This window comes from Leptinotarsa decemlineata, unplaced genomic scaffold (assembly GCF_025532065.1).
Source record: "Leptinotarsa decemlineata unplaced genomic scaffold, Ldec_3_MD MMD2_tig00026307_RagTag_RagTag, whole genome shotgun sequence".
NCBI classification, from domain to species: Eukaryota; Metazoa; Arthropoda; class Insecta; order Coleoptera; family Chrysomelidae; genus Leptinotarsa; species Leptinotarsa decemlineata.
In genome coordinates, this window is record NW_027412681.1 from 11,236,862 (window position 1) to 11,250,336 (window position 13,475).

At 36.6% G+C, this 13,475-nt stretch overlaps 1 protein-coding gene across 5 annotated transcripts in view; it reads left to right on the top strand.

Moving 5' to 3' along the window:
• Nucleotides 1-13,475, top strand: part of LOC111510225 (uncharacterized) — a 179,106-nt gene that overhangs the window by 84,361 nt on the left and 81,270 nt on the right. The window contains exon 4 of one of the 5 annotated variants that reach the window (XM_074180960.1): nucleotides 1-538. The exons of the other annotated variants lie outside the window; for them this stretch is intronic. Within the exon in view, the coding sequence (XP_074037061.1) occupies nucleotides 1-208 (208 nt within the window). The 3' untranslated portion in view covers nucleotides 209-538. Of the gene's footprint in view, nucleotides 539-13,475 lie in introns of those variants that run through there. 5 annotated transcript variants of the gene reach the window in all.

Genomic DNA, 13,475 nt, shown 5'->3' on the forward strand with positions numbered 1-13,475 from the left:
AGCATGTCCCACCATAAAACGATTGAAGACGAATATGACTGGAAAACTTTTGTATTTTCACGAAACAGAAAATACCCGTAGTGAGGTACAATTTTGGCAGCAGACTCCTCGAGGAAATCGCCCCAAACATCTCTATCAACGACGTCCTCGGCAGAGAGAAAACCCCCGCAGGCAGATTTCGATCTCGATAACTTTTACCAAGCAATAAATGAATTAGTGAAGTTGCGACAGAGAGAATAATAAAAACGTGTTAATGCACGGAGATATTTTTTCATTGACACCGTCTTGGACGACGAGCATAAAAGAAGGTCTTCGTTAACACCTTCCGCAGCTCTCTGGGTGGTCCGCAGAAAACTTTTCAGTAGAGACTAAGGATGGTAACAATATTCAGGACAATTCCGTGAATGGATTATTACATGAATATTTGCCATTAAAATTAGTTTTACTTCGTATACCAAAAATGTAATATTGTAGGAGGGTCTTTTTCTCCCTTGAAATTAAAAAACTTTTCAAAATAAATCGAATATAAAAATATCCAACTTGTCATTGTCATTATAAATTTGTTGTTGCCCACGACTTCTTTCGCGTAGATTTCAGTATTTGTGTCTTCCCATTCCCAGATTTTTTCTAACACCAAAATGTTTGGTATTTGTCCATCTTTGATTTATTAGAAAACGTTTCACAAACTATAAATAGTTTCAGCAAAATTAACAGTTGTATTTTGATATTTTTTTCAGTTTCTTTATTTATAAACCGATTGAAATGAATCAGTGAATGAATGAATCAATCAGTCAATTTATTCATTGTGAATGAAACATTATAATATCGTTATTTTCATTGTGCTTGAGAAATACATACAAACAAATGCACTTGAAAATATACTGAATAGACAATAACAAATTTGTAGAAATAAAATGAGTATACTGAAATATACTTATTATACAAAAATATAAAGTGCATATAAACTTACAACAGATGTAGGCCATGTACTAGTCTTCTATAAAATCTTCGACAGAATAAAAACATCTTCTATTAGGACATTTTCAGCCAGACGTAGATTTTAACAGAGTTTTTTTCACGAAATCTGGTATTTTGTTAAATTTGCGCCCTAATAATGACATTGTATATATATGTTTTATATGTTTGTAACTATATTATTATTAAATTGTTATATAATTATTGATGCTGTTACTTACACGAACTATGATATAAGTACTAAATTTTAATATATTCTTATCTTATATATTTTTATCTATATCATCTATATAATTGTAACATATAATATTATGTATAATGTGTAATTTAGGTGCAAACAAATATATTATTATTATTTGCATTCCCGTGGGGATAAAAGTGGCACATTAATATATGAAAATTACCTTTTCTCCGTACCGCTATATTTTCGCAGGCTGAAATTTTGTATGTAGGTTCGTTTTATGTTGTAGATGTGCAATTAGAAAGGATTTCCAAATATTCCACATGGAGCGCTCCCAGGGGATTAAAGAGGACCGTTTACATATGAAAATTACCTCTTCATTACTGTTTCTCCGTACCGTAAAGGAAGAATTAAAAATGAATATCTGTGAATAACAATTATATTAAGCAGAAAAGTTTGAAATTAAATAATAGTAAAATAAAATACAAGTAAAAATAAAACAATTGAACAAAACCTAAAAATAAATAAATACATAATGAAAATAAAGATAAAAATACCCACGAATCCAACCACCATCAATCAACTCTTAGACGTTTTGGTGAAGATTACCGATACTAAGTGGGAAACATCTGTATACCGGAAACCCACTCACACAGGACAGTATCTGAACCACGAATCCAACCACCATCAATCAACTAAAAGAGGAATAATCAAGACTCTAACTAGACATCACCAAAGATGATCTGTAACGGAATGGCTACTCCAAAGCGATGGTAGAAAAGATTTTGGCTGAAAGACAGCAGGAGCCTAGCAAGGAAGAGAAGCCGTTACAACCAGTGCTTGCACATCCACACATCAGAGGATTATCGGAGAGTATAAACAGAATTGGTTCCAAGTACAACATCAAGACCTGTTTCAAATCCGGTAACACTATCCGTAGCAACCTCACGAAAACCAGGCCACCAAACGCGGACTGCGATTCCAAGAATTGCATTTACCGGATACCCTGTGAGTGCGGAAAATCCTATATTGGTGAAACTAAGAGGCCATTGAATGTTCGCATTGCCGAGCACAAGAAACATACACAGCGAGCGGAAACTAGCAAATCAGTAATAGCAGACCATGCTTGGACCCATCAACACAACATCGAGTGGTTTCAAGCTGAGATCTTATACAGAGAGGAACATTGGTTTAGCAGAAACCGCATACAAGGAAGCCGCATACATGTTGTCCAAGAACGTATTCAGCCAAGCCAGCGTAGAAATACGCAACATATGGAAACCCATCATCAAGCGAAAAATGGCCAACTCCCGCCAAACGATCATCTCCCACTGAACCAGTGAAGCGGAAAAAGTGATAGAGCGGGGACAAGTGAAAGTACTCGAACGCCCCATAAATAGTCATCTCTCGGAGGAATCAGTCCAGTCATCAACCGAAGACGACTGTTGGTGGATACTAACAAGTGGAACGTCTTGAACTAACTTGGCTTGAAATTTCTTAACTTTTTATTTTTTCTTTATTTTCATTTTGTATTTCTTTATTTTTATTTTTTGTTCAATTGTTTTATTTTCACTTGTATTTTATTTTACTATTATTTCATTTCAAGTTTTTTTGCCTGTTATTGTTATTGTTATTTACAGCTATTTATTTTTAATTCTTACTTTTTTTAGTTGTTTCAGGGATTTGAAATCATTTTATATATTAGACAATGGAAGTCCGAACTAGTGAAATTTATCATGAAACATTGTCAATCACCTTCAAACAAACGTAGATATGTACTATTCTGATCATTGACATATTGATTTCAAAATAAGAGCCGCCGGCAGACAGCTGTTTCAGTCTATTGGGCATCGTCAGTATCGGGCAGGCTGTCCTCGATTGAAGACAAAATGTGAATAACCAATCAACTTTTTTTGGGTATATTCACCTTTCACAATCTGAAAAATATGAATATTATAATGGAGAACTTTATACAAGTTCAGAAAGAGCAAACTTTTTAGTTTACCCCGATAAGTTATTGCGTAAAACCAAAGTATTTTTCACAAAAAAAAAGTTCTATTTATCAGAAATGGACAAACAATTCAAAGATATTTGCAGTTATTCTTTTGCTGATTATTTATTTCTTAACTTCTTCGACAGATGTCAAAGGAGTTTTGACATCTGTCGTTCACGTATAAGAAGTTACTTGCGACGAATCTTCCAAATAGAAGACATTGCACATGTGCCTGATGGTTTCACTTCAACTCTCTGCACGACATTAGCTGGGTTAGTTGTTGTTTCTCCGTTGGGTATCTGACACACTGGATCTGGATTCGAAATCTATCGAATGAAAAATGACTGTAACATTTTTTGATAATTTCTGAAATAACGCGAGAAAAAAATGACACAATTTACTTTTCTTATGATATCTCAATAACCAGCCCCTGATATTCTAGATTTGTTTGAACCACTTGACAGTGTTTCTATTAATGCAACATTTTTTCCATTTGACCGATCTTCTAACTCATAAGGTTTAAAATATACTATCGTTTTATATGCATTGATTAATTCAACTTCAGCCTTTTCGGATTGTTGGCATTTCAAAGCTCAGTATCTCCTAAACGAGTGTATCGATTTCCAAAAAAAGCGGCAGTGGATAGGGGATCGGACGTCTTTTCAATAAGGTGTCAGTCGATCCCCATTCACATTTGAAAAGGATGATACCCTCAAAGAGGTAGAAGGTTTTGTAATAGTTTTAGATTAAAACTTACAAACTTGCAGTTCTGCCTTACTGTACGTATTCGATTATCCACTCTGTATTATTATTTCTGTTAGTTTCTGTAATATTGAAAATATATTATCTCCAAACTTGAATGAGATTAGCGGACATATGTTTATAATGAAGCCATTTCACCTAGTTAATCCCTCGATAATCTCTTATCGCACGAATCTTTCATAAAGTTAATTGGAGCCAAAGCACTGGATTCAGTTCAGTTTCAATAGTTTCATTATCTGTTAATAATCAGGATTTTAACATTAGGCCAAACATAAAACTGTTTGGTGAATTCATATGTTCAATTCAGTGAAAAAACTTTTATTTACCGCTTACCAGTTACTTGGGCCACCGTCTGAAGTCTTTCTTAGACATTTTTGAGATATTCATTATCAACAAATTTTTTTTGAAGTTCCACAATCATTGCATAAACATACTTAAGGGTAATCAATCCACAGTTGAGAAGTTGAAGACCGATATATGTCTCCAACGGTTTTTAATATAAAATATTCTCTGTTCTTTGTCCAGTGGGGGTGGGACTAAAACGAAGAAGCTCCTTCTCTAGATCCTTCGTTACAGGAATAACATGTGGGGTCGTTTAGGCCAAGTCCATGTCTTCGATTGATTTAGGTTATTTGCTGGGCTTGCTCAGGAAAAGACTATTTCATTTCCAGATGCGAGTTTTGTTCCCACTGCTAAAGACTTCAGTACAAGGCAGAATCGTAATATTAAATCAATTATTAATATTATTAAACGTAAGGTATCACTGGTCGGGCCCTACGCTAGCATTATCAACTAATGACCTCTCTTCAGTGCTGTAGATGGTAATAACTAATTACCACTCTCTAGTGCTAAAGGTGGTAATAAAGCTCTCTTAAGACCGCGTTATATCGACGAATATAGTCTGAGACCGCATAAGCTGGACATGCTGACAGCAAGTGCATTAAGGTCTCAGACGCCTCGCGGCAGGTCGTGTACCTTGTGTTAGGAATCTTTATAACCATCACGCGACTGCGGTAGACTGAGACGTTGAAGACACCATCCTGACAGACCATAATGTACCCCTCATTTTCCGACATCATCCCACTCGACCTGAAGAAAGCGTAGATCAAGATCTTTGATAAGCCAAGGTCTTCAATGTTTTTTAAGAAGACCCCTTGCGTTGGCTTATTGCATTGCCACAGGGCTGAAGAGATCTTCACGTCAAGTTAACACAGCTCCCGAGTCCACTTCACTACTCCAAACGAGTAGATCATTGCAGCAACTTTGTTCTTCTCCAACAGTTTCGATGATCAGATCTGTCAGAGCTTGTGCTCATACTTGCTGGGGAGTGAGTTCTTCTCTGCTGTTACCTCTTGTGAGTGGCGTTGTTCCACCCCGAGGTAAGTATACGTCTCTCCGGCATCCAGATGGTGTAGGATGCTTCCAGCTACGAGCTGCACATCCTCTCCGTAGTCCCCGCATCGTTCTCTTTTGAGATGGACCATTGCACATTTGTCTATCCCAAATTTCATACCGATAGCATGCGTGTACCCTTCCACCACCCTCAAGGACTGATGGATATCCTTCTCTCCAGAAGCATAAAGTTTAAGATCATCCATATAAAAAAAATGGGTAACCTTGTGCCTCCTGTTTTCGGGGGTGCCACAGTTATACCCTCTAGTATTTCTGAGCGCAACGGATAATGGCAATAGTGAGATCCAGAAGAGAAGGGGACTGAGGGAATTACCCTGAAATACACCCCTTCTGAAAGTGACCCACCCTGTTTGGACTCTTGCTTGACCAGATGTTATAGTGAAACGAGTACGCCAGAGTGGTATCAGTTGTTCAATGCATCTCACTATGTTGTCGGGCACCGCAAGGCTACTAAGCAAATGCAAGATGAGCTCATGCGAAATTGTATCAAATGCCTTACGGTAATCGATCCAGGCCATAGAGAGGTTACGCTTATATTGTATCGAGTCCTGCATTACACATCTATCGATGAGCAGGTTCTCTTTACATCCAGCGAATCTTCTCTTCGACCCTCTCTGCTCATATATCCGTTCGAACACTCGGTCAACTGCAGTGAGTATTCGTGTGTATAAGGTGATCGTAAACAACTTTTAACACGAATTTAGGCATGTTATTTTCAACCTCATTTTGCGCTGGTCAGGCCCCATCCCCCGAAGCCCCGATATATATTCAGAAGGCGTGCCAGCATTATCAACCAACGACCACTCCATATATCATAAAATAAGAGATCATTAGGTTCGATAAGCATGTACACTGAACAAGCCCAGTGAATCAAGAATGACAGCCTTCTGCATTTGTCCTGCATGTTATTATTATTATCATCGCTGAGTATTTTTGAGTAAATAAATGTTCAACTGCATAAAAATAACCTATGAGGATGATTTTCGTTTTTGCTTCATTATTTAAAATCTATATGTGGTGATCTTTGACTAGTGGTGTTCTGATGGAGTTCAATGGTGAGTTGGATAGATTGAAGTATTTTTGGTGAGTTGTCATGTTGAAAAATGCGAAATGTGTTCTCCTAATTCAATTTTAGGGTACATAAAAATTATCCGAATACTATTCCGTTCACTCCGTAATGGTTTGCTTAAAAGGGCATGATTGTATGACACTGTCTCGTATCGAATTTTAATATTTTTCCACTCATCATCCTACGTGACCGATGAAAAGTGTCTGGTCCGTACCTCCTCGATAGAAATAAGAGTAGCACTTGACTACATTCAGTGGACAAACTTGAGAGGACTTCACCTTCAAACACCCTCTTAGCTGGACCACACGCATTTATTGTAATGAAGAGTAAGTATACGGTGTTCAGGTATTACGTCGAATGGTACCCACAGATCTGACTACCACTTTATACCTACCTTTTACGCGATGAGTGGCCATGGAAGTGTTTTGGATACAGATCCGGAGTCTACCAGCTATGAATTCAATATTTCGACGACACGATGACGATATTTTTACTGCAATTACCAGAAAAAACACCACGACATTTTTCATTATTGGTTTCTTATTGACCCTTTTTTGGATTTTTCCACCTTCCACAATCTGAAAGGCTGTGGAAAGGCAAATCTCTTCAGTTCATCTTGATAATCATCTGAATTCAAAGTATTTTTCACAAAGAAAAATGTTCTATTTATCAGTCCTATTTTGATAATTTTGCTTTCAGAACTGAAAAGGAATCTAATGAATCATGCAGTTTATTTTTGGTTCGTTTTATTTTCAAAACGTCATCGATAGATGTCAATTCAGTTTTGAAATGTGAAATATGTCAATGTTATTGATTAGTTGGTTATTTTCTGGAACATTCGATGTAGTAGGTACAAGGTATTCTCTTGTAATATTATATTGCAATTTCGCCACTATACGTGTCTTTCTTCAAGACTGGTAATCAAGTACGATCCATTTTAAGGAGCTGTTTGAGTTACATTCCTATCCAGATGTAAGCATATACTCTGATTTTTTGAGTGGGGTTCATTGGCAATCATTCTCGTCTAGTTCCATTCAACTGGATGTTCGTTGTCTGATTTCAAAATGTGTTCTGACAATTTTGATCCTGTTAATTACCTATTGCTGATATGATAGCGATGTTCATTTTCACGTACTTTCAATGGTCTAGAGGTTCTGCCAATATAACTTTTACCACAAAAATAAGGTATCTTATTAATGCAATTTTTTGTTCTTTCTTATGTATTTCTTCTGTGTATGTGTGAAAAACACTTCGAATTTACTCAGTTACTCATCGGGTTAACTGAAAATGTTGCCCATTCTATTCCTGTATGAAGTTCTACAATTCATATTTAATATTTTTTCAGATTGTGATAGGTGAAAAAAAATCCAAGAAAAACTCTCATTTTTCCACAAAAAATGCTTATCGTTCAATATTTTTCGTATTTTCGTGATCGAAACTGTGTTTCAGCATTATATTCTGGGTAGACATGTATATGATTCTCAGAGTTACTTAGCATCATAGAGGTATAAACAGAAGGTCACAAATAAAAAAAACCATTACCATTTTCTCCGACAGCCAGGCGTCAATTAAGGCGCTCAGCTCATTTCATGTCTTCTCAAGACTGGTAGAAAGCTGTCTGAACGCACTCAAGGAGCTAAGTACCCAAAATAGGGTCACTCTAGCTTGGGTACCCGGACATGAGGGTCACAAGGGCAATAGGGAGCCTGATGCCTAGCCCACGAAGGCTTATCTAAGGATATGAATGAACAAGAACCCTTCTGAAGGGTAGCGAATGCATGTATAAAGACATCTATAAACTCATTGGTGAAATAAGCTTCCAGGAATGAGGCAGGCGAAAGAGTTAATGCAGAAACCATCGCACAGATTCACGGAAGACCTACTAAACGTCAACCGTAAGGTTGTAAGGGTAGTGGTGGGTCTACTAACGGGGCATAGCCGACTCGGAAACATGGGTCTGACAGAAGAAAACCAATGCAGGTTCTGTCAAGAAGAGGAAGAAACCGCACTGCATGTGCTTTGTGCAGGCCGGGGGCCAGCTCACCGACAATGTAATCTAATCTAGCATCATAGATATTTACAGTCGCGTCAGTCATGTAATGTAGTAAAATTAAGCCACCTTCAGATATTGGTTCTGCACACTGCCACTGAACCAATTACAACTGGTGTTTACAATTGTTATTCGAAACGAAACTTTCTTACGTTTCTGAACGTAACAATTTTCAGAACCAATAAAAATATGTTTTCAATATTCCACTTCTTTGAAGGATTGTTTCAATTATGATTCACATCTTTCACACAAAATTAACATTTTCAAAAATTTCATTTTTGAACAATAATATCACGAAAGATCCAGTTGATTAAAACATCCTACACCACTATTGAAATCCCTTGTGACAATTACACCAAATATCGTACATTATTAATTACCCCAATTTGAATTAAAAATACATTCGGAAATTGCGTTTGCTAATGTTAATACTGTATAGGAAAGAAATTCTTCACTAGTTAAAAAAATGAATTCATGCAGATCTACATTGGATGCAAAAAAGTCAGCGGAATGTCTAACCAGACCACCTGATTTAAGTCATTGAACTTCTTTTCATGAGGTTATTTAAAATATAAGGTTAGTACTAACAGACCTGGCAATACTCGCTGTGATACAGAGAACAGAGAAAAGTTGTGTAATTTAAGGATTGATTCGTAATTTGAATTTAAAAGATTCAAATATGTATAAGATTTTAGTTTCAATTCTCCTTTCTTGACTACAATTTTCTTAAATAATTTTTCCATAGTATTACTTATTAAACATTTCTCTCCATCGATATTTTTGTTGCATTGGTGTGCATACTAAACATATTTTTCACTTGAGAATTCTTCAATACGGGCCTGTTTATTCATGAAAAAGTATGCATTTTAGCGGTTCGAAGAATTTGTAGTGTTTTTCTTAAAAGTGCAATATTGTTAATGTAAAGCCATCTACCTGAGAAATATAAAAAGGTAGGACTCCAACAATAAAGATCCGTGCCGGTTCCATTAATGAAAGGGTTTAAACCCCAACAATAAAGAACGAATGTTAAAGCTATGAATGAAATTTTGACACAAAACAACAACTAGGTACATTATTTGCATCAATATGGATTCTGAAATTTGTGAACAGTGGTAGTAATGATTTTTACTGTTTTTTGGATTTATAAATACATTTTTTGTGGAAGAGATAAAGCAATATCGACAAAGAATCTGCTGAAGTGTAATAGAAGTTGACCCCGAGAATTCCGCCTGTGAATTGAATGATCAATGGATGGCCAATTTATGACAGTTTCGACCCGTCATAGGCCTTGTCACTAATGCTAGCCTGAACAACAAATTCATTGTTCAAGTCCAAGACGTTTATTTATAGTTAGTTTACATTAGTTTTTTGTTACATTGGTTGTGATGGGGGTGGGCTGTTATAGGCTCATGCCTCTTCAGGGTTGAGGTTAGTTCACAAGTTATCATTCTTATCTATCTTGTTTTATTCATCTTAATCTGAGCTTTTGGTTCGAATAGTCCGGGTAGTCCTGGTCCATTGCGGTGATCGATTTTGTCTTCTGGTTCAGGTTAGGTTAGGCCGGTGGTGGTAGGGTAATACTTCAGTTCATTGCAGGCTATGTGCTGTCCACTATCTGATTGCCAGTGGGTACTCCTCGAGGAAGTCCTGGATCTGCTCCGTCGAGGCTTCCATTGCTCCCAGGAGTCTGGCTGAGGGAAACGGGAACTTCTTCCTCGGTATCCTTCTGGGGACTCCACTCGGCGTTCAGGGGGTAGTCGGTGTGTTGATGGCTGTGGTGTTGTGCTGTTCATTGTTCTTGCGGCGTATCGGCCTTGGAGTTCTTGAAATCTTAGGTCGATTGGAGTAATATTGATTGTGTTCAGTGTCACTGTTTTTCGAGTTTGAAAGCTGTGGATTTTTGGAAGTTCTTCCTGACATTTCGCTGGCGCGAGTGGCTAGCTTCTTCAGAGGTTTAACATCATGGCTTGCTGTCCGATGACTAACTTTTAGGCTTCGTAAAGCGTATTTATGCCTTGTCAGGTAATCAGTTGTATTGATACCTGAGTTTGTACCTGTACTTGTACCTGCACTTGTACCTGTACTTGAACCTGGAACATTCACAATCTTGCTGCCTGTTGCCATTCTGTTCGTTATTCTCGAATTCATTAAAATGGGGTTCCATATTCGATTGAGGTTCATCGCTTCTTCTATTCTGTTGAAATTCTCCGTGTGTTTGTGGATCTCTATCGCCTCCCGTACCAGTCGGTTATAGTACCCCTGGTTGGGGGCAATTAGTTCTGTGTTTTCAAATAAAATTATGTGGTCTTCTTTACTAAGCGCGTGTTCTGCCACAGCTGACTTGTCTGCTTGGTCTAGTCTGCAGTTCCTTTTATGTTCCAATACAACTGATTACCTGGCAAGGCATAAATACGCTTTACGAAGCCTGAAAATCAGTCATCGAACAGCAAGCCATGATGGTTAAACCTCTGAAGAAGATAGCCACTCGCGCCAGCGAAACGTCAGGAAGAAATTCCAAAAATCCACGGCTTTCAAACTCGAAAAACAGTGACACTGAAAACCTCAGCCGCGAAAGTCTAAACCATTTTGTCATTGATTGTGTTAATGAATCTTTGAGGAGTATCGGTATGTGCGGTTATGGAATATTCTCATTTAGTTTTCGGTTTTACTAGTAGAAAGGTACCACGTCAACAATCTCTAAAATGGTCAATTCTCGTCCATTGGAAAAAAAATTGAAGCGATTTTTATTTACGGTGCGTCGCGTAACTTTCACGAGATCGAAAGGATTTTCAATGAATGTTTTCCGAAACGTCCTATCTGTAGAAAATATTTGAGGGAACTTGTATCCAAATTCACAACCACCGGTAGTGTTCATAACAAAAAGCCCCCAAGTCATCAGTCCATTCCGGAAGAATAGCAAGTGCAAATAATTGCTGAGATGGTAGTAAATCCTGAACAGTCTACTTATTCCGTTGCGAATGTTCGTGAGGTGTCTCCTTCTACTATGTGGAGACTTTTGAAGAGGAATAGGTATCATTTATACAAAATTGAAATGGTACACCAATTAACTGAAGATGACCCTGAACGAAGAAAAGAATTCTGTGAAATCATGACGAAAACCATTGCAAGGCATCCTACCTATCTGCACAATATTTGTTTTTTGTCCACAGACAAAATTGCCGTTATTGGAGTGACACCAACCCTCACGTTTTCCGGGAAACACATAACCAATGTCCAGAAAAAATTAACGTTTGGGAATATTGGGAAACCATATTGTAGGACCTCTAATTATTGATCAAAATTCAACAGGTGAACTGTATTTGAATATGCTGGAAACTACTGAGTATAGCCCAATAGCTTTCATAAGTTTTATAATCCTCTCCAGACTTATATTATGTAGTTAAATGTCAATCTATTCAGGGAATTATTTGAAGTTCCGCCATTTTGTAGTAGTTGAAGATATTGACATTATATTCTAGGGTTGTGAAGCTTTTGTCAGGAGCTTCAAGAAGATATGTCACAAGACCCCCTTTTCCATTTAATTTTTTTTCCAGATGGCGCCCAGTCGCCATCTTGAAAGTTTCATCTGTCAATTTCACTTCAAAATAAAGCATTCATGGTTTGTTTGAAGGTGATTGAAATGTTTCATGATGAATTTTATTAATTCGGACTTCCATTGTCTGATATTATATAAAATGATTTGAAATCCCTGAAATAACTAAAAAAAGGAGAATTCAAAAATTAAAGAAGAAGAATAGCTGAAAAACCAATCATCACCCCAGTCATCACCCGAAGACGATTGTGGATACTAACAATCGAAATGTCGTGACTTAACTTGGCTTGGAATCTCTTAACTTTTTAGTTTTGTTTTATTAATTTTTTGTTCAATTTGTTTCATTTTTACTTGTATTTTATTTCACTATTATTTCATTTCAGATATTTTGCTTAATATAATTGGTTTTTCAGCTATTCCTTTTTATTCTTCTTTTTTAATTTTTTAATTGTTTTTTTTAGTTATTTCAGGGATTTCAAATCATTTTATATAATATCAGACAATGGAAGTCGGAACTAATGAAATTCAAAGTATTCATGCATTAATTATCCTAAATTTCCATTTTTTGAGTTGATCCGTTCAAAAAATTAAAAGGTGGAACATTAAAGGTATACACTGTACAATGGCATCAATAGTTCTTTCAAATGAATAAAAAATTTCGATAATATCTCAATCACACTTTGTTTTATCCACATTCAAAGATTGGAGCGCTTAATGAAAGACTATATGACCTCGAAATTTCTAGTTCACCTGGAATTTTAAGATTAAAGTCGAAATTTTGAGTTTAAAGTGAGAATTTTGAGTTTGAAGTGGGTATTTTGAGTTTGAAGTGGGTATTTTGAGTTTGAAGTCGGAATTTACACGAAATACAAAAAAATATATGGCCCATCAAACGCTCTCGTCCTATAATCAAATTCTGTCAGATTCAATTTTCTATTCGAGACCAAGAGGAGAAAAAGTTTCCCCTCGCTAATTTAACGTTGTATTATTTTTAGTTCGACGTAAGTGTTGTGAATCTATCTCTTATCGTTCATGTTTACATAAGCTTAGTCACTGTTTCTGAATGAGACATGAGGGTAGTTCACAGTGGCGTGCGTAGCCATGTCGGAGAGGGCGAAGTGACACTAGTGTTCCGAGTTCATTAGAATGGCATTCACTGAATAAATCCAGTAAATTATGAATGCTTTTGCTTATTGGAACTAGCTTTCAGTATCTGTTGAACAAAAAACATCACTTTAATATTTTACTGTGGAGATTTATTCAGGAGGCTGAGGCTGCCTATATTTATCAAAGTATAACCTGTAAATCCTTTCATTATGCCTCCCAGACAAACTGGAATTCTCAACCATCAGCAAAAGAGTCTAATTTACTTTATACTACTCTATCTTGATACAAATCCATGTATAGAGTTACTTATTATCAAATTGATAAATTTGTTCCTTTCTTTGGAAAATTCCCACATTTTTTTGTATCAAGATG